General features: G+C 43.3%; 1 protein-coding gene across 1 annotated transcript in view; it reads right to left on the bottom strand.

Moving 5' to 3' along the window:
- Positions 1-4124: 4124 nt before the first annotated feature.
- Positions 4125-27495, bottom strand: part of LOC145408509 (zwei Ig domain protein zig-8-like) — a 92167-nt gene continuing 68796 nt past the window's right edge. The window contains exons 3-6 of the mRNA XM_080279241.1: positions 18535-18745; positions 13678-13820; positions 6026-6194; positions 4125-4264 (exon numbers count right to left, since the gene is read on the bottom strand). Coding sequence (XP_080135367.1) covers positions 4125-4264; positions 6026-6194; positions 13678-13820; positions 18535-18745 — 663 coding nt within the window. The remainder of the gene's footprint in view (positions 4265-6025; positions 6195-13677; positions 13821-18534; positions 18746-27495) is intronic.

The following is a 27495-nucleotide window of genomic DNA, read 5'->3' as shown; positions in this document are numbered from 1 at the left end:
TGCAGCTGTAACATTCAAGCCTCTCTTTCTTATCAAGGCCTTCATTGCACTAGCTACTTTTCTTCCTTGTGTCACTCTATTTTCAACTTCTTTTGCACATTTTCCTCTCTTTTCTATCTCTGTACCCAGGTATTTGAACTCTCACACCAATTCCAGTCTCTCTCCATTCACTGTTACATCGCACTGGGAGTCACTTTCTCTCTCAATAACCATTACTTTACTCTTTTCTACATTTACTCTCAAGGCACGACGCTTACAGACATCAGCAAAACTCTACACTAGCCTACCAAGTTCCTGTATCATACTTGCAAGCAGTACTTCATCATCAGCATACAACAAATTTGACATATTCCATCCATCACCATTCATTACCAACGCCATCCCTCTCTCCATTACTCGTGTTTTTACTTCTCTAATCATCCCCTTCATTTATATATTGAACAACCATGGGGACATCACACAACCTTGTCACATGCCCACACTGATCGTGAACCATTCACTTGGATGCCCATTAACCCTTACACGTGCTTCACTACCATCATAAAAACTCTTGACGGCACCTAGCAGCTTACCTTCTACACTGTACATGGGCAAAACTTTCCACAATCCTTCTCTGTCCACTTTGTCATATGCTTTTTCCAGATCCATGAATGCCATAAACACCTTATGGTCCATCTCACAAGCCTTCTCTACTATCTGTCTCACTGCAAATATTTGGTCCACACATCCTCTGCCACTCCTAACGCCACCCTGTTCACCACTCACTAGGACTTGATATCTCTCTTACTTTCTCTATAATAATTCTTCCATATACCTTCCTTACCACACTCAATAAATTTATGCCACGATAAATCATGCACTCACTTTGCTCACCTTTATTTTTTTACAGGGGTACAATCACAGCCTTCTTCCACTCTGCAGGCACAGTTTCACTCATCCATGCCTTCTTACATATCTCCAGCAAGCACTTCATTCCACTCTCTCCACTACACTTAAGCATCCCTGCATAAACCTCATCAACCACAGCTGCTTTCCCATTTTTCGGTCGCTCACAACACTCTTCACCTGTGCGAGTGTCACGTCTCCTGGTACTGCATCCCTTCTCTGAACACCCCCAAAACCAATCATGTTTACAGCAGCTCTGCTCTCTCTATTACCATTCATCAGGCTTTCAAAATAATATTTCTTTCTGGTCCTTACTTCATCTCCATGGGTTAATAATCTACCACCTAAATCATCACATTTCTTTCTGCTTTTCCTTCTACATTTCCGCACCTCATTCCAGAATAACTTTCTATTTTCAGAGTAGTTTGCATTCATTTTTCTTCTTGGATCCTCATGTACCTCCTTCTTTTTCCTCTTCACTAGTCTCGTTACGTGCTTCTTGCTCTCAGTATATTCAGTTCTTATTTCAACTGAACCCTTTTTCTGTAACCACTTAAGGCACTTCTTCCTTTGACGTGTATATAAATTTGCTTGGCAACCTCACATGGTACATGTTATTAACCATATCAGTGTGTACATATTGTTTCTTTTTCATTGTATAAATACAGTACTGTTAATCCTTTTGCTACACTGTCCCCTCTTTGTGGTTTAATCTTGCTGCACCCAGATGATTTTATTTAGCCTTGATGAACATTCAGTGTGGTGAAAGCTGTGTTTAACCTCTACAAATCGAAAGTCTCCCTAAGCTGAATAAAATTGTCCAGAGAATGTAAGAGTACACCAAACAACAATCATATACAACAGAATGGTTTTCCCGAGCTGAAGGGGTAAAATGGAATGGCAATAGGCACTGTAGCTGTATTCCTGTGGGCTTAGATGGCTCCGTAACTCATTCGGCATATAACCCCAATAAATAATTCCCTTTCCATTTATGACTTTGTATTTTGAATATTAGGTCGTAACTTCGTTGGCGTCAGAAACTTCGGTTAATATTGACTTTATGCTATTTCTCTATCTATTGCCAGACGCCTTAATCCCGTAAGGGGTGGCCACAAACAAATAGCCTCCATGTCGCCCTGTCCCCCGTCATTTCACTGCCCTCCTCCCAGCTCACACCACCCTCCTTCACATATCTCTTCACTCCATCCCTCCATCTCAACCTTGGCCTCCCCCTCCCTATCCCCTACTCCACCTCACTCACATACACACTCCCCATTAGTCTCTAGCTCTCCATCCTCTCCACATGGCCAGACTACCTCAGTGTATTTCTCCTAACGCTTTCTATGACATCCATATCCACACCACGACGCGCCTTCACTTCCTCATTTGTCAGTCTGTCTCTCCATGTAACGCCACATGCTCCTCTCAAATAACTCATTTCCACTGCTTTCACTCTTGACTTGTGTCCTTCCATCAAGGTCCAAGCTTCACATCCATACGTTGGAGTTAGTATCACAATACTATCATGAAGTGACTTTTTTTACTTATGCTCACTTCCCTGTTCCTTATGAATGTTTTCAAAGGACCAGCAACCTTTCTTCCTCGTTGTACCCTTTCAAGCATTTCATCCTCCAAACTTCCATCCTCACTCATCACACTACCCAGGTACTTAAATGCACTCACATTTTCCATTTCCTCATCATCCAACCTCACTGTACATTCACTGACTTCATTTCACTCGAAGACCATAACTTTACTCTTCCCTACATTCACCTTTATATTCCGTTTCTTACACACACTTCCAAACTCATTCATCAAGCATAGCAGTTCCCCTTCGTCTTCACTTAACAAAGAACGCCGCCCTCTCTCACTAGCGCTGTTCCAGCATCCACTGAATTACCTTCTATCTCTCCATATTCAGACTGAACAACCATAGAGACACGACACATCCCAGTTTCAGCCTAACATCCAGATAGAAAAATTCACTTCGCTCACTATCCACACACACTGCAGCCTTAGCTCCCTCACACATACTTTTCACGGCATTCAACAACTTCCCATTTACTCCATTTATTCTTAATATTTTCCACCTTCCTTGTCTATCCACTCTCTCACATGCTTTCTCTAAATCCACGAAGACCACATACAACTTCTTTCCCTTCTATAGAAATTTTTGCACTAGAGACCTAAAACCTCCCTGTTCTTCTCCAACTAATGCCTCTGTTATTTCCCTAACTCTGTCAATAAGTATCCTATCGTATACTCTGCCTATTACACTAAGACAAATGCCCCTATGATTACCAGATTCTTCTTATTCCCCTTTTCATTTGTACAAGGGAATAATTATATCTGACTTCCAATCCTCCCGAACTCTACTCTCCTCCCCGGCCAATCTGCACATCTTCCACATCCATTCTACTATTATCTCTCTCCCATGCTTCAGCATTTCACAACACACTCCAACAATTCCTGGGGCTTTCCCCATTTTAACCTTCTTCGTTTCTTCCACAACTTCCATCCTATTGATTTCTTCCTCCCTTCTGACATCCCTCCATCACCCAGCCACTCCCCAGCCTCTTGCAGTCTCATTACTTTCTTTCTCTATGTTCAGCAATTCATTAAAGTGGTCTCTCCATCTGCTCACTTTTTCTCCCTTCTCCACTAGTAATCTACCATTATTATCTTTCACTCCCCAACTAACCACTTCTTTGGCACCCTGTCTAACTGTCTTTACCTCTTGCCAGAACATTTTCTTACATTCCCTCCCTTTTACACTCAAATTCCTTCGAAATTCCTCATCCACTCTCTTCTTACTCTCTCTTACTAACTTTTTCACCTCTCTCTTCCTATCTACATATAACTCTCTCTTTCTTCTCTCAACTTTTTCCAACCCCCTGTTTCCCATTCACTCACTATATGCTTTCTTCTTTTGTGCCACAGCCTCTCTCATCTCTTCATTCCACCATGGTGTTCCCTGCTCCCCCTTTCGTCTTCTCTTCACCCCACACACCACCTCACATGCTGTACAGATTTCTTCTGTGAATATCTTGCACACACCTTCCACGTCCCCCATCTGCTCCAATCCACATTTACCCAGTTGCTTCTCTACTTCCCTCTTATATTCTGCCTTTTGTCTATCCTCTTGTAACCTTTCCACCACACCACACAAATAAACCAACTACATGACACTAACAACGATACCAACAAAGCACACCACACCACACCACACTATCACTTACTTAGGTGCCGTGAAGCCTGCCCTGTAGCCAGAGTATCGCTAGGCCAGTACCAGCATGCAGGAGACACACACCACCACCACCACCACCACCAGCACACACCAGCGAGCCTCGGTTGGTCTGCATTGCGGCTGGCAGTTCTCCTTGAGGTAGGGGGGAAAACGGTGCCATTGAAATATTCTTAGGCAATCACCTTAAACACTACAACGATTAATAGCATAAAGGCAAGGTAAAGGTTTGAGGTTGGAATATTTTGGCTTAGAAAGAGGTGCTGATCAAGTATTATTAGGCAGTCAGCTTAAAGACTACGAAATTGCACATCTAAAAGGTATAAAGAAGATTCTCAACTGAAATATTTTGATAAAGAAAAAAATATATGTACTGTATAAAGATGTGGGTATTCAAGTAATCGTGGGCACGAGACTCGATAATTTTTACCTTGAAAGTTAGGAAAATCTGCCATGCTTCTTAGCATAATAAAATTAGTGTTTACACACAGAGAAGCATTATTCTCAGACATTAGGTACAAATATTAAAGGCCTTTCACCCCTTTAATCCGGTGACGTGTATATTACTTTGCACACCACTAGCCTATCTGCAGACAGTTTCATTCAGTTTGGGTCTGGCTTTTCCATTTGGAGGATATAAATATAGCCATAATTAACCCATGACTACTAAAGATTTTTCCTAAGGTGGATAAAATGGTCAGGAGGTGTGAAGAATAAACCAACAGAATGTCAATTGACTAAAGGGGTTAATTCTCGGGAGGCGACTCACGAAGGTCACTCGGGTATCACTAGACGGTTTTGCTAGCCACAGGGAAATCTCTGGACATAAATTTAAAAAAAATAAAGTTTTAGACTTGTATTACTGGGTCACGTAGAAATAAATACATTCAAAAACTTCTCTGTTTATGGTTATGCATCCAAAAAACTTATGTTTTATTTATCCATCTAGAAAATTCCGTTCTATTTATGTCTCCAGAAACTTCTGTTCTGCTTATGCATCCAAGGCCTTCTGGTCTATTTTTACATAATATATATTTTAGAGGCACAACATAGGATTGACCAGAAATCTTGAATATCAATAAACTGCTTGGATTAGTTTTTCTTAATAATTTTTGCATCACTGAATGATCCTGCAGTTTGTTAAGACCTTACAGTTCACTAAACCAAAATGCACAATGATAAGTTTATTTATGCTATGCAATACAGTGTTTACTGACAAATGACAATAAGAATCACTCTGATACTACATAAAGGCATTTGAAAATTTATGGCATTTAAAGAAATCTTGGGGTGATGTTATACACGCGGTAGAAAAATATATTGACACAGAAAGGTGGTAACTTGACGTTCTTGGACACAGAACATTAAATTATTCATGTTACTTTGAAATAATTCGGCCTCACAAAAACATATAAATAAAAGGAAATTTAAATGTTTGGGTATACTTAGACAGGAATTCTTGGAATAAAAGAAGCATACAAAAATGTTTTGCAAGAAAGCTTTAATTTTTGGACTGGACTTACTCGCCAGTACAGAAAAAATGCACCCTAAACAAGGTATTCGAGTGTGTGTATATTTGAACAATGAACTTCGAAAAAAGATTTTTTTTAAATTATAACGATACAATGTTTCCAACTCACAATTTTTCATGTTATGGCTCTATTCCCTCACCTCCCTCCTGACCCCTACTCCTACAGTAACAATCATACACGTGTACAATAACAAATGTGGAGTTAAGGTCTGCCGGGGAGCATTCCTCCACCTCCCTCCCCACCCCTACCTCCTACACTTACCATTAGGCACGTGCATTATATATATATAAAAAAAAAATGTAGAGTTAAGGCCTGCTGGAGCACATTCGCTCACCCCCTTCCACATCTCTACCCCTACACTCACCATCAAGCACGTGCACCATAACAGATGTGGAGTTAAGGCCTGCCGGGGCACACGTATAGTTGCCGGTATCTGAAACGCGGGCTGAGGTGATGAGCAGGTGACTGATGGTGGTGGGGCCCTTCTCCACTATCATGGACACTCCACCGCGGCTGCTGCTGTAGCTGATGTTCTGGAGGACGAGAAGAGTGGGAGAGGTTAATATATCAGTTGAAGCAAGCACTAGGAACGAAAAACAATAGCAGGAAAATAGAAGAATGGAAAGAAGTTAATATAGAGTTAATAAGGACAACAGGAGAGACAAGAATAGGTTAAAAAGAATAAAGACAGAAGGAACGAGAGGAGGAAAGAGGAAGATCACTGACATTCCCGAAGACTGTTGTTGTAGATGATGTGCTGCACGAGAAAGGTAACTAAGTGATTAGAAAAAGGGCTACAGCAGAGGGAAAAAAAGACGACTTGAAAGAGGAATGGCAGAAAATGGAAGATTCAAATGCAAAACAATCGAGAAGAGGGAGGAAAGGGGGCAGATAGATCATACTCATTTCCATAAGGCTAATGCTGCAAACGATTAAGTGGGTAGGGGGAAGGGCTAGTGGAAAGGAAACAAGCACATCGAATGTGTACAGTTCCATTCCAGCGAAGATGACTCTATGAAATATGATTGGGAAAATTAATAATACCATAGTTATCGCTAAAATGTTTTCTGCTGCGCTCATTGTTGCTATGACAATGTTAATTTGTAATACCTTCGCCTAGAGAAATGCTGTGTCTTCTCTACTCTCAGTGAGCTCTGCAGTGGGAATAAAGAAATGACAGACACTAGGGAAAAAGGGCCAGGAGAAAGTGGAATGAGAGCGAGATAAAAAAGATATAAACACACACGGAAGAATAGAGGAGAAAATCATAAAACACAAGGGAAAATAATGGAAACGAAAATGTACAGAAATATTTAGAAAGAGTGGAAAGGGAAGATTAAAAAAAAAAAAAAAACGACGGAAGGATACACGAGTGCAAGAGAAAATAAAGGAACGACAGGAGCTGACAAAATAATGACATGAGAGGGAATAAAAATGAACGGCAACAGCTTAGGAGAGACTAAAACAGAACAAGGAAACACAATGACCAGAGGAATTTGAGGATAAAAGGGGGGAAATAAAACGAGAGACAGACAGACAGACAGACAGACAGACAGACAGACAGTCGGAACATTTATAATGGCTAATGCCATTGCCATTAAAAAGGATCCGGATCTGGATCCTTGGAGATTTTGATGGAATACATAGGATCCGGAACGGCCCACAACTTTAATAATTGTTCCTTGACCCATGGCCCACTCTTCCATAAAATTTTATTGAAATTCGTTGAAAACTTTTGGAGATATTGTATAGGATACATAGGATCCGGATCCGGATTCAGATCCGCCCCCAATTTAATAAACTCTCTCTTGGCCCATGCCCACCCTACCACAAAATTTCATATAAATTCATTGAGAACTTTTGGAGGTATCGTGCGGGCTACATAGGATCCGGATCCGAATTTGCCCCAAATAATATCAAGTTTTTCATGGTTCATGGCCCACCTTTCCACAAGATTTCTCTGAAATTGACTGAGAACTTTTGGAGATATCGTGTGGACAAAGAGACAAACATATGTGAATACAAAACGTCCTCCAACTTCGTTGGCGAAGGTAATGAAAAATGAAATGAAGCCGATAGACAGAAAAGTGAAGAGCGAAAAATCATTAAAAATTTAACGAAAAGGAATATGAACAACAGAGACGAAAAAAGGCCTATGTGCTTGTATTGCAACAACCGACATTTACACGCCTGGCACACAAGTGCAACTCTTCTGTATACATTGAAGTGATGATTCACGGGTCCCAAAGGCAACTGATTCATAGGGCCGAGGAACACCACTTTCAGTCACTAGAAAATAGACACGGCATCGCCTAATGGTTTACGTGGGGCAGAGAAAAAGACAAAACGAGGGTTTAAGAAAAGAATTGTCGTGGGTCAGCCCTTGTCAGTACAGATGCCTCAGTAACCAACACGTCACAAACAATAATATACCACCTCAACGTGAGCTACACCTCCCGTCAGTCCCGTGAGGCATGATAAGCACATAAGAACTAAAAGGAAAATGAGACGGAAGAGAGAGAGAGAAAAAAAAAACAGATCAGAGAACGAGGCGAAAAGGAGAACAAAACAGGAAAATCAGAAATAAAAAAGAATAAAATTAAGAAAATGAGAAAACCGAAGAAAAAAATAAGAGATTGAAAAGAATAGGACGAAAAATCGAACAAGAGAAAGAGAGAGAGAGAGAGAGAGAGAGAGAGAGAGACAGACAGACAGACAGACAGACAGACAGAGACTATACTGCAGTTACTGTGATCCAAAACCTGTTAACGTGTGCCTCATAATCAACGCGTTATTAAGAGTCCACAGCAGCGTCAACCACACCTCCGTCAGCGCAGGGGAGCGGGAGAGGGGCAGGGCAGCAGGACCAGCCCTCACATACGAAGAGGGGGAAGAAGGGAACGAGAAAAAGAATTGAGGAAACAACAAAACGACACGAGAACGAAAAGGAATAAAACTGAGGAGCAAGAGAAAACAACAAATAAAGGTAGAGAAGAGGACTACACAAGGAAGAAAAAATGGAAATTCAAACGAGTACCAAAAAAAAAAAAAAATGAAGAAAATATATGAAAACAAAACGAGGAGAAAAACAAAATTTTAAAAATATCGAATAAAATGAGAACTGTAAGACAAAAAGAAAACTCAGACAAGAGGAAAGCAGACGATGACACACACACACACACACACACACAGTAATCTGGCCTAGCCCCCGTCAAATACACTAGTCTCAGTACAGACGAAAGATAATGTACCCTCAGCTGGATAAATAATCGTTTCTAGCAGCCTCAAGACAGGGCTTCATCACATGAACACTGGGGAAAGTGTTCTCTAAAGGCGTTTTCGCTTTCCCCTAAATAGTGTTGTCCGGAAGTAGCCTAAATATAAAACCCAATGGCGTAGACAGGAGCCGAAGATTTAATCTCTCTCTCTCTCTCTCTCTCTCTCTCTCTCTCAGCTGCCGGGAGAGAGGCAGAGAACGTAAAATAGCGAAATCTCTTATCTGTGGGAGCGTGTCACTGGAAGAAATGGTGGTGGTAGTGGAAGAAGAGGAAGGAGTTGGGGATTGAAGAAGCAAGGAAAATGAGAAATAGTAAGAAAAATAAGAAACAGGGCAGGAAAACAGATATTCACATTCTCAGGCTCCTATGACTCTCCCTGCTAACAAAATCGTCTGCTATAAATGCAGATAATGTCCCTGAAATTACACGCTCTAATGGACGTAAAGGAGCTGATGATAGCCAATACCCTCATTAGACACAAAATGATCCACAGGTGTACGTGGCGAGTGATGAGAAGGGAAGGTGGTTAACTGAATGAACGGACGGCAAGGAATGATTATGTGTGTGTGGATGACAGAATGAGAAGGTGAGTAATGGATTCAAGGACATACAGAGGTTGGGGTAGTGGACTTTCTGAAGTCCAAATGAAATGGAGGAAGAGGAGAAGGGGGAAGGACAGGAGGAAGTAGTCCATACAATGAGAGTAGAAAGGTTGCAAAAAGGATGGAAAAAAAGACAGAATATAAGAGAGAAGTGGACGGGCGATTGGGTAAATATGATTTGGAGTAGATGGGGGACGTGGAAGGTGAGTGCAAGATATTCACAGAAGAAATCTGTGCAACATGTGAGGTGCTGTGTAGGGTGAGGAGAAGAAAGGGGATGCAGGGAAAAGCATGGTGGAATGAAGAGGTGAGAGAGGCTGTGGCGCAAAAGAAGAAAGCATATAGTGAGTGGATGAGAAACAGGGGCGTGGAGGAAGTTGAGAAACAGAAGAGAGACGTATGTACTGGGAGGAAGAAGGAGGTGAAAAGAGTAGTGAGAGAATAAGAAGAGTGGATGAGGAATTTAAAACGAATCTGAGTGTAAAGTGGAGCGAATGTAAGAAAATGTTCTGGAAAGAGGTAAAGAGAGTCAGACAGAGTGATAAAGAAGTAAGTCGGGGAGTGAAAGATAAAAAATGATAGATTGCCAGTGGAGAAGGGAGAAAAAGTCAGCAGATGGAGAGAACACTTTAAGGAACTGTTGAACATAAAAAATAAAAGTAATGCTAGTATATGTGGCTGGGAATGGCTGGGAGAGGGAGGGAGGTGAGAAGAGAGGAAGGAATCAATGGGATGGAAGTACTGGAAGCAATGAGGAAAGTCATAATGGGAAAAGTCCCAGGAATTGATGGAGTGTGTGGTGAAATGCTAAAGCATGGGGGATAGATGGTAGTAAAACTGATGTGGAAGATGTGCAGATTGGCATGGAGGAAGGTAGAGTCCCGGAGGATTGGAAGTCATGTATAATTATTCCCCTGTACAAAAGGAAATGGGGAAAAAGAAGTGTGTTGTAATCACAGAGGCATTTGTCTTCTTAGTGTACTAGGAAACGTATATGGTAAGATACTTATTGACCAAGTTAGGGAAATAACAGAGGAATTCGTTGGAAAAGAACAAGGAGGTTTTAGGAAGGGATTTGGAGAAAGCATTTGACAGAGTGGATAGACAAAGAATGTGGAAAGTATTAAGGATATATGGAGTAAATGGGAAGTTGTAGAATCCCTTGAAAAGTATGTATGACGGTGCTAAGGCTGCAATGCATATGGAAAGTGAACAGATTGAAATTTTCTATCTGAATATTGGATTGAAACAGGGATGTGTCATGTCACCATGGTTGTTCAGTCTGTATATGGATGGCGTTATAAGAGATACAAGATAGGACAGTGGACGTTGGAGCGACCCAAATGAGAGAAGGCAGTGTTTAGAAACTTCCTGTACTGTTTATGCAGATGATACTGTGTTGTTAAGTGAAGACGAAGGGGAACTGCAAGGCTTGGTGAATGAATTTGGGAGTATATGCAAGAAACGGAATCTAAAGGTGAATGTAGGAAAGAGTAAAGTTAGGGTCTTTGAGAGAAATGAAGTCACTGAATGTACGGTGAGGCTGGATGAGGAGGAAATGGAAAATGTGAGTGCGTTTAAGTACTTGGGTAGTGTGATGTGTAAGGATGGAAGTTTTAGAGGGTGAAGTGCTTGAAAGGATACAACAGGGAAGAAAGTTGCTGGTTCTTTGAAAGCAATGATAAGGAACAAGGAAGTGAGCATGGAAGTAAAAAAGGCGCTGCATGACAGTTTTGTGATACCAACTCTAACGTATGGAAGTGAAACTTGGACCTTGTTGGAAGGACAAAGTCAAGAGTGAAAGCAGTGGAAATGAGTTAGCTGAGAGGAGTGTGTGGAGTTACATGGAGAGACAGACTAACAAATGAGGAAGTGAAAGAGCTTTGTGGTTTGGATGTAGCGTTAGGAGACATATATTTAAGTGGTCTGGCCATGTGGAGAGGATGGAGAGCGAGAGACTAACGAGGAGAGTGTATGCGAGTGAGGTGGACTGGGAGAGAAGAGGGAGGGAGAGCCGGCGATGAGATGGAGAAACGAAGTGGAGAGGTATACGAGAGAGGGTAGTGTGAGCTGGGAGCAAGGCAGTGATGTGGCATTGGACAGGCCGACATGGAGGAAATTTGTTTGTGGCCACCCCTTACGGGATTAAGGCGTCTGGCAATAAATAGATAGAAAGACAGAAACTACCGTAACGCGGGTAATGAAGGTCGTCGTGACGGCTGCTAATGACAATATCCGTGGTAATATATCGCTACCTATAAATGCCACTAACAAAGAATAATAACCAGATTTTGAAAAGGTAATAATACCATCAGCCATATTAACATGGGTTTAATTACACTGTGTTATAGAACCGGTCTGGGTTAATGAAGTATCACGAAACTTTTGGGTAAAAAAAAGAAAAAAGTAATAATATGCCTCACTTCTCATTATCTGCGTCTACCAGCTCTTCTTACCTAAATTTGATCCCAGCAGATACTTAAAAGGAGGTAGTAGTTACTAAGTAGTATGTCCTTTGATATACTCTCACATGTTCGCACTCCGTGGAGATTGTCTTGGTGATTTGTGCTGAGGCAGGTAGTGGTTCAATAGGGGTGTGGTAGTCAAGAGGTTTGAGATGTGGCTTATTCTCCGAAAGTACACGAGTTCATTCCGAGACTGTGTGAAATAACTGGTTGAATGTTTGATTTTCCTTAAAGTTATACTCTATCTTCCACAAGACCCACTGACAAGACACAAAAACACCTAAGCTAATACCATCACACCAGTCCAGAGTGAGACAGTCCTACCATGTTCTCAATATGCTCGGTGGGTATTACGTCAAACTGGTGACTTAAGGTGTGCAGTATTCGTACGCGTATGTAAGAGAATAGCTGGGCCTTAGGAAACGGTTTATAAAGTTGTACCCGAAGTTGAACATTTAAAAAGAAGAAAAAAAAAAACATACCCACAAACACATCCTACCAACACATCTCCACATGAGCTTATCAGACCTATACTCCAAAAGCCCTGCACTCCTACGCCGGAGCTTGAAGCATCTGGTGGGGATGGGCCACTTCTCTAGTGAGAGATACAAAAAAAGAAAAAGTTTCTTGGCTCTAATGATTCGTTTTCTTTCAGGACCCTTAAAACACTGCTTGAACCTGCATAGCTGAGTTGTCCGCCATAGCCAGGCGTGGACAAGCAAGCTAATACAGTACATACATACAGTGTACATACATACATTCATGCATGCATACATTACACACTCATGTATCTGTTCATTTACGTAGTTTTGCTACTTCACGCTGAAGAACCCTTTCCAAGTTGAGTAAATAAACTGAATAGACCTAGCTGTATTAACTAGAGCCAGACTCCTTAATCCCGGAAGGGTTGGCCACAAACGAGTTGCTTCCATGTCTCCCTGTTCTTCGCCATCAGTCTACTGTACACGTACCGTAATTTCCAGGTATAATGTATGAGCTTTGAGTAGTAAAAATGTGCTTCTGGAATAATGAAACATAAATCTTAGAACCTTAATTTATTTCCTTAGGAACAATTCATTCAGTACTGATGTAGCTAACAACGATAATAGGGCAGTTGGTATTACGTATAAGAAAACTGGAATACATAAGGCAAAACAGGTAATTGACTGATACGTCACGGCTTTGCTGAGTCTCCGTAAGGGTGGACTGCAATCGACAAGCAAGAGCTGGCATTATTCTACCCTCTCACACTCTCTGTTATAACTGAACCTGCGGTAACACTCCATGACTTACCTTATACTACCCTCTTTTCCCTTGCCTTGTCTTGCTCTACCCTGCTTTCCTCCTCAGTCACCTACCCTGCCCTTCCACTGTCCTATAATGCGTTACCCTGTCCTTTCTTTCTGCCTGCCTTCTGCCATATCCTACTCTACCAATCCCTTCTGTGGCCTACCCTTCACTGACCCTGCCATACCGTTCCCCTAAGTGACCACACTCTGTCATGGACTATTGAGCCCTGTCCTGTCTTATCGTAACCTATTGTAACCTTCCCTACCCTACCCTACCGTTCCATTCTCTGTCATGCCTTGCCCTGTCTCCTCATCGAAGCCTACCGCTCCTTACCCTACCCCACGCTATCCAGCCCCACCCCGCCGTCGTGTGGTAACCTACCCTTGGGCCGTGATGTTTATCCTTGTGGAACCATCTGACGTACGCAGGCGGCTCCGGGAGGTCGTGTAGGATGCAGGTGAGGTTGATCATGCTGCCCTTCTGCACGAACAGATCAGGGGCGCCAAGGATCTCACCTCGGGGCTCTGCCGGGGAAGAGAGAAAGTTCAGCTGAGGTCAACAGATGTCAGAAGTTATATACACACACACACACACACACACACACACACACATACACAGAATGAGAGAGAGAGTATTGATGATGATTCACATCTGTGTGTGTGTGTATATATATATATATATATATATATATATATATATATATATATCATCAGCAGCCGTTGGGGTCCACTGCAGGACCGGCCTATCCCTACCGAAGCACGGACTATACAGCCAATGTATCTCTACCCAGTGGCTTAAGCTGTCTGGTAGAGATTGTATGTAGGGTGAGAAGTGCTTGTGAGTGTGATTGTAGTGTTGTAGTGGCTTTGGGTGTTTATGTACTTTGTGACCCAAGTGTAATCGGCCCGCCTTAAGCCGACTGGGTGCAAGCATACTAATATGCGACACTGGTTCAACCACAGCACCCCTTGTGTCCGCCAAAGTAGCAAGTGGCTTGGTGAACGCTTCCCAAAGTTTTTACAACTCTGCCGGGAGGCGAACCCGCACTCACCAGTGTGCGAAACGCACACTCTACCACTGTACCACAGAGGCTCATATATATATATATATATATACTGAATCTTGATGACAATATACGGTATATCTATCTACAGTATATTCTGGACCTGGAGCGGTGGCGTCCTCGTCGTGGGTCTACCCCCCAGGAGCTGTCGAAGAGAAGTGGAGGACAGCATGGGGGCCAAACCACCACAAACCCCCCCCCCGGCCCCTCACGGGGCTCGAGTACCTGGGAGTGGCTTCGGTCACCCGGGCAAGTACCACATCTCCCAACACAACACACACAACAACACCATTTTTTCTACACCGAGAAATAACTCCCCGGCTGTCATTTCTCGACGACTTCTTCTAGCTGGGGACATTGAGAGCAATCCAGGACCCACCAACAAATACATATGTCCAACATGCTCAAAAACTATCACGTTGAGCCGACAGACAAAGGGTTCAGTTCAATGCAATTCCTGCAAGAACTAGACCCATTATCATCTGCACAACACTCGCATCCAGAAAACATTACACAAATACCTGGACCTGCTCCTTATGCTCCTTCCCCCCACCCACCAACCCCCCCTACCAATCCTACTCCTACTTCCTGCACACCTCCACATCCAAACCCACCGATCCTTCCAACGCCATCCAGTCCCCCAACTCCTCCCATTCCAACCCATCCTACTCCACCTCAACCCTTACCTCCATCACAACCTCCTCCTACCCCTTCCCCTCCACCCACACCACCTCCCCCCCATGCTGCTGCAGCCAACACACATCGGACACACAACATAAACATCCTTCAGTTAAACATAGATGGCATAAACACCAAAAAACAAGAACTCACACAATTCATCAAACAACAGAACATACACATTGCCATCTTCCAAGAAACAAAACTACACAAAGCACAGAAAACACCAACATTTCATAACTTCACCACCATTCGACAAGACCGGGCCGACGGCGGTGGCGGTGGACTCATCACCCTGGTACACAAATTCATCAACTTTGCAGATACCAGTGCACACACAAAGTTACTTCTCCCTCCACATGACTCCACAACAGAAATACAATCAGTTAAAATACGCACTGGTAACAAATCACACATAACAATCGCTAACACATACATTCCCCCCCAATCGTCCCCCACAGTACTACACAATCACTCTCCACAGATACCACATTACCAACATACCCAACATCATCTTGGGTGGTGATTTCAACGCCAAGTCATCGGCCTGGCATGTCAACAACCCTGACGCAGACAAAGGGCAGGTACTACAATCCCAGACAGATCATCTTTTCATACTGAACAATCCAGACCAACATACCCATATCCCACACCAAGCCCTCTTCCTCCCATCATCTCCAGACATCACTTTCTGTTCCCCAAACCTCGCCCCCAGTCATCATCACTACCAAAACCAGAATCATCCCAGGTGGCCACAAACACACATACACTACTTATAAGAGAGCCAACTGGGAGGCCTTTGTAACTGAAACAGAACAACATTTCGAAACGCTAAACAGTACACCCATCACAAACAGTTCCCCACAGACCTAGACTACGCACCTTTCACTTACAACCAGACGAAGCACATCGCTGTGCACACTTTCAATACAATTATACAAAACGCAGACAAAAGACATATCCCTAGAGGCAACAGAAAGAGACACAGCCCCAACTTCACACCAGAAATTCAAGGCCTCATCAGACAACGGGACACACTGCAACACTCCCCAACACCCCATACACAAGACACCGTACAACAAATACAAGAACTCAACACTCAAATAAACAATAAAAATCAGAACAGCAAACACTAAGCTGGAAAAATTGCCTCCAAACACTTGACCACAAAACAAACATCAGCAAACTCTACAAAACACTAAACAGCATCACACTTTCCAACAGCAACACCACACAATCACATGCTGCCATCACAACAACAGACACCATACCCTCAAACAAACAACAAGCAAACACTCTCATCAATCACTTTTCACAAGTCAGCCATCTAAACCCCCATCCCGAAGACCGACGTATCATCCAACGTAAGAGACAGTTCCCCACAGACCTAGACTACGCACCTTTCACTTACAACCAGACGAAGCACATCATTAACAACCTCAAGAACTCATCTGCCTGTGGACCAGACAACATAAGCAACATTCACCTTAAACACCTTGGACCACAGGGCGTACAAGCACTCACCATCATATCAAACTACAGCTACTCACACAACATAATACCCAACATCTGGAAGCATGGCAATATCATCACTATCCCTAAACCCAACAAAGACCCCACGTTGCCCTTCTCACACTGCCCCATCACACACCTCTGCACCCCCTCTAAAGTCACTGAACGACTGGTACTACAACTAGTCACACCTCACATTCCCCTAGCCCAGTCACAACATGGCTTTAGGTCACTATACTCCACAAACACCCTTCTTACAGATCTTACAGAGAGAGTTTTCGATGGCATGAATTCAGCTAGGCCACCACACAGAACACTCCTAATCACACTAGACATTAGCAAAGCTTTTGATGCCATCCCCCACCACAACCTCACAAACAAAATACTCAACACAAACATGCATGATAACAAAAAGATGGCTGGCAAACTACTTAGCAGGCAGATGTACACACGTAACACAAGCCGGTCAGTCTTCTACCATCAGAAACTTCACAAACGGTGTCCCCCAAGGATCTGTTTTGTCCCCTACACTCTTTAACCTATACATGCACGACATACCCACATCCCACACACCACAGATACACATAGCCTCCTATGCAGATGATATAACACTTACATGTACACACCAAAACGCAAACACAGCTGCACACATCATTCAACCTTACCTCAACACACTACACGAATGGTTCATCACAAACAGGCTCAAAATAGCCCCAGCCAAATCTACAGTGACTCTTCTCACAAACTGGACAGCAGAACACAGTCACATCCCACACCTCACCATAAACAACACTCCCCTACCACACACACACACACACACACACACACACACACACACACACACACACACACACACACACACACACAATCCTTGGTGTAACATACAATACATCAATGTCATTTAAACAACACATCACAAACATTAGAAATAAAATATCACCAAGACTCAATGCTTTTAGGTCACATGCCCATACAACATTCGGACACAACAAAGAAACGACCACCACAGTATACAAACAATACATATGTTCAGTGATGAATTATGCAAGCCCTGCCTGGGCTTCTAACCTCACCAAAACACACTACAACACTCTACAGACCATATAGAACAAGGCCCTAAAAATAATCACAGGCTGCACAGCCACCACACCCACAGACCACCTACATCAAGAAACCAAAGTCCTCAAAGTCAAGGATCACCTAGACATGAGAGGCACCCAGTTTCTTGCTGCAGCCTCCACAAACCCACAACATCCACTATTTTACATGGCATCACATCCACCCACACCAAGGAATATCAAAACAACACCCAAAGCACATTATTGAAGACTGCATTGCACACAATCACCTACGCCAACAACACAACATACTCTCTTTGAGAGCTCTGTGGGAAAGCCCGGTCTCGGCTATGGCCTTCCTAAGGGACTCGGGGCTGTTCGGCCAGACTGCCTAGGGAACAACAACAACTACTACTACTACTACTAATACTAATACTACTACTACTACTACTACTACAGTATATTCTGTCTTTCTATCTATCTATCAATATCCACCACCTACAAGCTTGTGGCTATAGTGTGGAGTGTAATAACAGGTATAGGTCTACAAATCTCCTCTCACCTTGAATGCTGTCTTGTTTCTGTGCTTTATTCATTTCTTATCTGTTCACTTTTGCCATTCCTACATCTTAATCATTTTAGAAGAAAATTTCCGTTTTCTAGTATGAAATTAAAATCAAGTCTTTGGAAAATAAACTGAAGTCTTTTACCACATTATTGGGTTCATGACATCACAACCCGTCATGGCCTCACTCCAGCTGCCCGGGACCTGCAACCTCTCTCATACCGGATCATTACACTAGCAGGAGTTTTTTTTTTTCTCTCTCTCTCATACTGTGCTGCGCAAAAAGTATTGATGGCTTTATTTGAATCTCTCTCTCTCTCTCTCTCTCTCTCTCTCTCTCTCTCTCTCTCTGCAGCACTCACCCAGCACCATGAGGTACATGGGGAATGCCATGATAGGTTTGGTGCTGATCTGACACTCGTAGGTCCCCTGATCCCTGGGCTGGGCAGACTTGATCCGAAGCGTCCACTGGTTGGTTCCGTTGAGGTGGATCGCCTCGTAACGCAGATCCGTCGTGTACGTATACCGACCCACCGTCAGGATCCGCAGGTCACGCCCTCGGATCCATGACACCTGTAGAAGGGAGACACTATAGGTGCTATGTATGTTAATGTCTCCAGTTATCTGGATGCTGACCCAGACGACTGGATGATGGATAATTAGTTCGAACTCGTTCCTGGTTACAGACACACTTAGGTTAATACCGCACGTTTTATTAAGCAATCCCAAGATCCATGATCCCTTTGGAGATTAGTGGTGTTAATGTGTTATTGAAGCAAACGTTTCTTTTCCTGCAAAATAAATTAGTCAAAAGATTTCTTCTGGTAACTTGTATTTGTTCTTGATATAATAAGAAACGTAAGGTTCTTATTTCCTTTTCTTCCTGCAAGGAGCCATACAGTACTTCGTCTTTGTTAACTTCTATGTTGCAGACAATGCGGTTCATATATAAGACATTTCATTTCAGTTCTTGTTTGGTTCAGTCTGTTGGTGTGAGGAGTGCTGAAACTTCGACTGCTTCGTGAAATTACTAATCAACTACAGTATGCGAACAATGGACGTAAAAACTACTATCAGTTGTGGAAAAGGATTTGAGACGTAGAAAATAATGCAGGATAGACGATGCTGACGCCGACTGAGTACACAAGAACTGGGATGCGTTATATGTGGACCACTCCCTGTACTTGATTACTTTTGTACTCCACTTGTTTTGTCCTTCCATAAACACAAATTTCAGTTATGACAGGATTGTGATAAGCTATGACTTTACATCCTGGAGTTATAAGGAAAGAGTTCTGTAGTGGTTCCGTGAAGAAAAAAGATTTAAGTGTCTCAAGGGCTGGAGTATGAGCGAGTGAGAGTTCTTGGTAAAAGGCTGCAGCCACGACATTGTTATATATTATTGTGGTGCTGCTGCTTCTGCTGCTGTTGTTGTTGCTGATGTTTCATCTCAGCATTTTCACCTAAGATAATTTTATGCGCTGCCTTTATTTCTAGATCTTATTTCAGTCACCCCATATTTTTAGGTGAATTAGATGATGATGATGATGATGATGATGATGATGATGACGGTTTTACATACTTGTTCTCTTCTTGTGAATTGTCTTCGAAAGAAAGTTTCCTTGCCGTGGCCATGAAGCATGTGCATCCCTGTAATTAGTGGAGCTATATTAGTCAAGAGCAACCATACAGGTTTGTTATTACGGCAAAGACAAAAGGTGTTCACCTTCCATTAATTTCCTGAATCGGAACTGTGAAATACATGCTCAAAATAGCTTCTAAACCACTATGACCAGGTCCTCGAAGTTATAGCTTCCAGTATCCAGCATCAATGGAGAGTCTGGCATGGCCAAGGCCACACACTCTTCAGACCAAAGGATGCTTAGAATATCTCGGTATCTTGATCTACCCGTTGTTGGAATCTAAACCTTGATATTTACAACGCCCAAATTCTTGTTATTTGGCTGATCTTCTTGAGGAAGTGTGATATGTTAAATGAGATACTGTAGACCTTAATGAGGCCAGACGACCTGGTGACTCATTTTCAATCCTACCTCACCTCAAATGGGAGATGACAACGATGATGATTTTTTTTTTTTACATTACTTCTGAATTCTAATGCCATCATCCTTTTCGAGTAAAGTGCTGACTTGTTTTGATTCTTTGGTATATGTAGTCTTTTCGAAATGACAGAGCCACAGTGAATTTCTTCACTACTAGAGTGCCTCTTAAACGGAATGAAATCATCTGGTAACAACAAGAATATAATGCGTGTTTACTGTTTTCCATTGACTTGACGCCTTTCACCTTGTTTATTTCGTTGTTTTCACATGGCGACTTTTGCTTGTTTGCATCTGTTACTTGCATCTGCAGATTCTGACGCCTTCACTTGATGACACAGATACAAATGGTCGGCTTCACTGCTCGTCTGTACAACCTCCTTCAACTCCCTTCCAGTCCCCTAAAAGGAAGGTCGCGACTGCGGGAAAATAGCAACTGCAGCCTACAATTCATTCAGTTCATGTGCAGATAAGCCTGGGTCACCATTAAAACGGCATATAAAAAGGAAACATACATCGATTTAGCTGTATTCCTGCAGCAAGATAACGTCAGAGTTCACACAGGTCACTGATATGAAAACCTTATTATATTTTTTCCACGGAATGTTACTTTTGTCACTCCAAGATGTGGTGAGGAAGAAGTAGTGCCAGAGCATGATGGTGTGGGCATGCTGTGAGAAAACGGTATGAGAAAGTTTGGTGAGAAGCTGGAATAAAAATAAAGGTTTGAGGGATACGTATAAAAGACAGCTATAAGACGGAGGGGAAAAGGAGTGGTGCTGTGATGGTGAGAGTGGTGATGTGGTGTGGTGGTATAAGGGCGTACTTGTGTAAAAGTGTGGTGATGCGAGGATATGGCGGTGTGAGGGAGTGGTGGCCTGAGTCATGGTGTGAGGGTGTGGTGGTGTGAGGATGAGGTGGTACAAGGGTTTGGTGATTTGAGGATGTGGTGATGCAAGGGTGTGGTGGTGTGATGGTGTGGTGGTGCTAGAGCATGTCGGTGTGAGGATGTGTGGTGTGAAGGTGTGGTGGTGTAAGGATGTGGTGGTGTGGTGGCGTGGGTTGTGTGATGGTGCAGTGCTGTGATGATGCTAGAGCATGTTGATGTGAGGATGTGTGGTGTGAGGGTGTGGTGGTGTAAGGATGTGGTGGTGTGGTGGTGTGATGGTGTGGTGGTGCTAGAGCATGTTGGTGTGAGGATGTGTGGTGTGAGGATGTGTTGTGTGAGGGTGTGGTGGTGTAAGGATGTGGTGGTGTAATGGTGTGGTGATGTGATGGTGCGGTGGTGTGATGGTGTGGTGGTGTGATGGTATGGTGGTGTGAGGGTGTGGTGGGTTGAGGATGTAGTAGTGTAAGGGTTTGGTGCTGCGAGAGTGTGGCAGTGTGATGGTGTGGTAGTGCTAGTGTGTGATGGTGTGAGAGTACGGTGGTGTGAAGGTGTAGTGGTGCTAGTGTGTGGTTGTGTGAGATTGTGTTGGTGATGGTGTGATGGTGCTAGGTTGTGGTGGTATGATGGTGTGGTGGTGTGAGGGTATGGTGGTGTAGTATTGCGTGGCCTCTTTAGCAACGCGGATCCCGAAGGCGACTTGCTGACTGGCAGGGAAGTGGCTGAAGGAAGTAAGAGGAAGTAGGAGGTAGGTGGAAGACAGGTAGTAGGTATAAGTGGGAGGAGATAGAAGATATGAGGCAAGAATAGAGGGTAGGTGATTCGAGATAAAGGAGGGCGATAGGGGGTTGGGAGGAGGTCGATAGAATAGGAACTAAGCAGGGGAATGTAGCTGGGAGATAGATATTTTGGAAAGAGATAGGAGGAAGAGACCGCAGGTATATACAAATGCACGTAATAAAAAGTTTAGAAGTAGGGTTTCGAGCATTACAGTTGGTGGTGTGCGATGAGAGGTAGAAGGTACAATAAGCATGAAAGATAAGGAACGAAAGTACCGTAGGTATATACAACGGTAAGAGATAAAGTAAGAGATAAGGATTTGGATTAGGAGGTTGGCAGTAGGTCGTAAGTAATGACAGACAGAAGGTACATAGGTAAGTAGGATGTTGGAGGGAAAGAGGTAGAAGGTTGAAGACAAGAGGCAGAATGTATTTAAAAACTTAGGAGGAATATTGGGAAGGAAACAGAACGGGAGATAAGAAAGGCGTAGGAGGTGCGAATAGGTAACAACGAACCAAAAGTTAATACATAGTGTTAGGAAGGAAAGTGGAAGTTGTAGGAAGGTAGATACTGTAGGTTGCAAAAAATGAGGAGACAAAAGTAACAAGAGGAAAAGAATACACAGGAAGGAGGAATGAAAGAAGCAAGAAAGCATGAGGAAGAGTGAAACAGGAAGACAGAAGATAAGCGCCAGGAAAAAATGAGGGATAGGAGGTAAGAGGCAAGAGGTCATGTCATTTCAGGTCACGTAAGTTCATGTCAAGTCACCTGCGCCACATCCCGCAGTCGCTGTCACACCATCGGCTTTAACACTGATGTATCCCGGCCACTTCTACCCGGCAAACGCATGTCTTCCCCGCTCAGTCAGTAAGTTCTATCACTCTCCATCCATCCATTTATCTATCTATCTATCTGTCTACCTATCTATCTGTCTGTCTCTTTGTCTATCACAGCCACCTCTACTCGTCAGACGCGTGACTCCCTCGTTTTGTCCACGGGCTGTATCATGCTATGTCAGTCTGACTGCCTAGCTTTTTTTGTCAACCTTTCTCTTTATATATTTACCTCTCTGTTAAATTTAGACCTACCGTGGAACGGCGGTTACTTACTCACCTCTCTATACAAGTGACCTGAGTCTGTGATTCGATTCTACACCATGTCGGGCATTTAAAGTGGGTGCTGATGGTATGTGCTTTCATATGTTTGATTTTGTTAGCACTCTTCCGGTTCGGGCATGATATAAACCGACTATGACACACGTGCATCATTCTTCCTACAGACTTTCTCCCCCAATTCCACCCTGGACGATTCCGGTGAAGTTCCTCCATCACTTCCCCTCTCTGACCTCCTCATGACAGACATTAAAATTTCTTCACTCGATGTATTATCGGCCATCACTGGCCTCGATACTAACAAGGCATATCGGCCTGATGGGGTCCCTCCTGTTGTTCACACGAACTGTGCTTCTGTGCTTACACCGTGCCTAGGTAGACTCTATCACATTTGTCTGCCAACTTGTACCTTTGCTTCATGCTGGAAGGTTGCTCTCATGCAGTCTGTCCCAAAGAAGGGTGACCATTCCCAACCCTCTAACTATCGCCCAATTGCTTTAACATCATGTATTTCAAAAAATTTTGAATCAGTTCTTAACAAAAAAATGTTAAAGCAGCTTTCCTTTCACAAACTTCTTTCTGATTGTCAGTATGGGTTCCGCCAGGGACGCTCGACTGGTGATCTTCTTAAATACCTTTCAGACTCCTGGTCATCCTCCTTTCGGGACTATGGCGAAAGCTTTGCTGTTGCGCTTGACATCTCAAAGGCTTTTGATCGAGTCTGACATAAATCTTTAATTTCCAAACTGCCGTCTTACAGTTTTTATCTTTTTATCCGTGCCTTCATCTCCAGCTTCCTTTCTGGTCGTTCTATAGCCGCTGTTGTAGACGGCCACCATTCTTCTCCCAAAGCTATCAATAGCTGTGTTCATCAGGGTTCTGTCCTATCACCAACTCTCTTCTTTCTATCTATCAATGACCTTCCCGTACATCTAACCCTATCCATTCATACACTGATGACTCCACCCTTCACTGTTCCATTTTCTTCCAACAGCGATCATCTCATTAAATACTTCAGCAAACAAGGGATGATGCTATGGCACACACAATGTCTGAATTAGCTTCTGTCTCTGATTGTTGTAAAAGTAATTTTGTTGTTTTTTAGTGCTTCAAAAACTCAGTTCTTACATCTTTCAACTAGTCAAAATCTTCCGCAGTAGTATCCACTAATTTTTTACAATATCCAACTTAATCCTGCATCATCTTCAAACATACTCAGCGTTTCATTCTCTCGGGATTTATCTTGGCAAGATCATATGCCTCACTTATAACATCTGATTCCAACAGATAAGGTGTGCTAAGCCGACTCAGTGCCTCTTTTACCCTAGCACAGTCGTTGACTTTATACACGGGTTTTATTCGGCCCTGTGTAGAGCACATTTCTAATGTGTGGGGAGGTTCCTCAGATACAGCACTTCTCAACAAGGTGGAAACAAAGGCTTTTTGTCTCATTAACTGTTCTCCTCTTACTGGCTCCGTTCAACCTCTATCTCATCGCCTCACTGTTGCATCTTTATATCTTTTCTATTGCTTCTTCAATGGTCACTCTTCCTCTGAACTGTCTACTTGCATCTCTTCACCACTGCAGCGGGCACGTAGCACCCGTCTGGCAACGAACTCTCATCCCTTTTCTGTCCAACTCTATAGTGTAAGAGTTAACCATTAATCCCACTCCTTCAAGTATGCAACAGGTCAACTCTGGAACTGTCCTCCCCTATCTATATTTCCTACTGTCTATGACCTCCAGTCTTCCAAACGCAGTGTATCCAGACATCTCGAAATGAACAGATCTTGAGTTTCTGCTCTCAGTTACCATTTTTTTTTTTTTTAAAGGAACAATCTTACGGACTTCTGGCCTTTTGTTCCTTCTTCCATGCATAAAAAAGACACCCCTTCCCCATTCGTACCTCACCAGCATGAGCAAGGGTCATCACACACACTGCCAAACCAAATAAACTAGCAATCATCACATTACTACACCTGACCTAACCGAACACTGCCACACAACACACTGAGTCATAAATTACAGCAAGTCACATGGCCACATCATTCATTGCCATACCTCACACTGCTACGCCACACCCTACCACATCTCACATGACATATCATACAGTGCCACAGTTTACACTACAATCACACACTGCCACACCTCGCATTGAAACATAATACCACGCCTAACACTGCCACACCTTACATATAACTTACAATGCTACGTCATACAAAAACACCGGACCTAACAATACTACTACTGTCAATCCACACACACACACACACACACACACACACACACACACACACACACACACACACACAGACTGTCACATCTCTTTGTTACATCTCACACTGGCCCACCTCCAGTCTCGAGTACACTTTTCGAAAAATGCGTCATGAAAAGTCCAGTGTGTATTGTACTTCCACCAATAAAGCCTTCTTCTTCAGATGTTGTTTCCCATTTGTCCCTCTCCTTCATCCACTCCCAGGCACTATCTGCTCATTTTTCCAGTATGGGCGTCCCGAAATCAGTAAACAAATAACTAGGAGGAACTTCAAAACCTTCGAGCTCCAGGTCCAAACGGAATTCCTCCAATAGTTTTGAAAAAGTGTTCCCCAGAACTTGCTCCTTTTCTAGCCAGGTTATTCAGACTATGCATACGTACTTTTTAATTCCCTAACTCATGGAAAGATGATAACATCAACTCAATTCCGAAGAAAGGAAGTTCCTCTGATCCTTCTGATTACACACCAATAGCTACCAGTATCGCATCCTATCATGGTAAAGTATTTGAGGTTGTCGTTAAGAGCACACTGTTAAACATCTTGAATCCACCAGCTTACAGAACTTAGTGAGGGAGGGTATGGAATTCGCCACGAAAGATCCACTGCTGATGTACTGAGTCTCGTTACTTAAGCAGTTCAGTCAATTTACCAACAAGGAGAAATCAATGCAATTGCCCTTGATTTTTCTAAAGCTTTTGACAGAGTGTGGCATCGTTCCCTGCTATCAAAACTCAATTGCCATGGCCCATCATCTTTTGTCCCACTAATTCCTCACATCTCCACCACGGAAAGATAAGAGTAAAGGAACATGATGCATATTCCAATTTCCACACAATTAACGTTAGTGTGCCGCAAGGTTCAGTCTTGGTTCCAACCCTGTTCCTCATTCATATTAATGATCTCTTGTCTGTCACCAATAATATCATTTACTCATGTGCAGATGAGTCAACGTTTCATAGTTTCTTTACACTTTAATATCCTCTGGTAAATTACCAATATGCTGGGAATCGAACCAGGGACTCTCAGGTGAGAGCTAGGCAGCATACCACTACACCACGACCAGGTAAAAGTTAACTCACGTTGTCACAATCTTGTAACCAACGTCCCTCCGCCCCCACTGTGGGCATCAAGAGGATGAGTTAACCCCCTGGCACTCGGGCAAGTAGATGCTTTTAATCTATCCCAAGGGCAAGTCAGAATGAAGGGAGAAACCTGTACTGTACACAGGAAAAATCATCTGGTAAATTACCAATATGCTGGGAATCGAACCAGGGACTCTCAGGTGAGAGCCAGGCAGCATACCACTACACCACGACCAAACAAAAGCTAACTCACGTTGTCACAATCTTGTAACCAACGTCCCTCCGCCCCCACTGTGGGCATCAAGAGGATGAGTTAACCCCCTGGCACTCGGGCAAGTAGATGCTTTTAATCTATCCCAAGCACTTACGGCAAGTCAGAATGAAGGGAGAAACCTGTACAGTACACAGGAAAAATCATCTGGTAAATTACCAATATGCTGGGAATCGAACCAGGGACTCTCAGGTGAGAGCCAGGCAGCATACCACTACACCACGACCAAACAAAAGCTAACTCACGTTGTCACAATCTTGTAACCAACGTCCCTCCGCCCCCACTGTGGGCATCAAGAGGATGAGTTAACCCCCTGGCACTCGGGCAAGTAGATGCTTTTAATCTATCCCAAGCACTTACGGCAAGTCAGAATGAAGGGAGAAACCTGTACTGTACACAGGAAAAATCATCTGGTGAATTAACAATATGCTGGGAATCGAACCAGGGACTCTCAGGTGAGAGCCAGGCAGCATACCACTACACCACGACCAGTGCCAGGGGGTTAACTCATCCTCTTGATGCCCACAGTGGGGGCGGAGGGACGTTGGTTACAAGATTGTGACAACGTAAATTAATTTTTACCTGGTCGTGGTATAGTGGTATGCTGCCTGGCTCTCACCTGAGAGTCCCTGGTTCGATTCCCAGCATATTGGTAATTTACCAGATGATTTTTCCTGTGTACAGTACAGGTTTCTCCCTTCATTCTGACTTGCCGTAAGTGCTTGGGATAGATTAAAAGCATCTACTTGCCCGAGTGCCAGGAGGTTAACTCATCCTCTTGATGCCCACAGTGGGGGCGGAGGGACGTTGGTTACAAGATTGTGACAACGAGTTAACTTTTACCTGGTCGTGGTG

The sequence above is a fragment of the Coenobita brevimanus genome, chromosome 77, assembly GCF_032717465.1.
Source record: "Coenobita brevimanus isolate Jiangsu-jjx chromosome 77, ASM3271746v2, whole genome shotgun sequence".
NCBI classification, from domain to species: Eukaryota; Metazoa; Arthropoda; class Malacostraca; order Decapoda; family Coenobitidae; genus Coenobita; species Coenobita brevimanus.
This window is presented reverse-complemented; position numbering and strand designations above follow the sequence as displayed.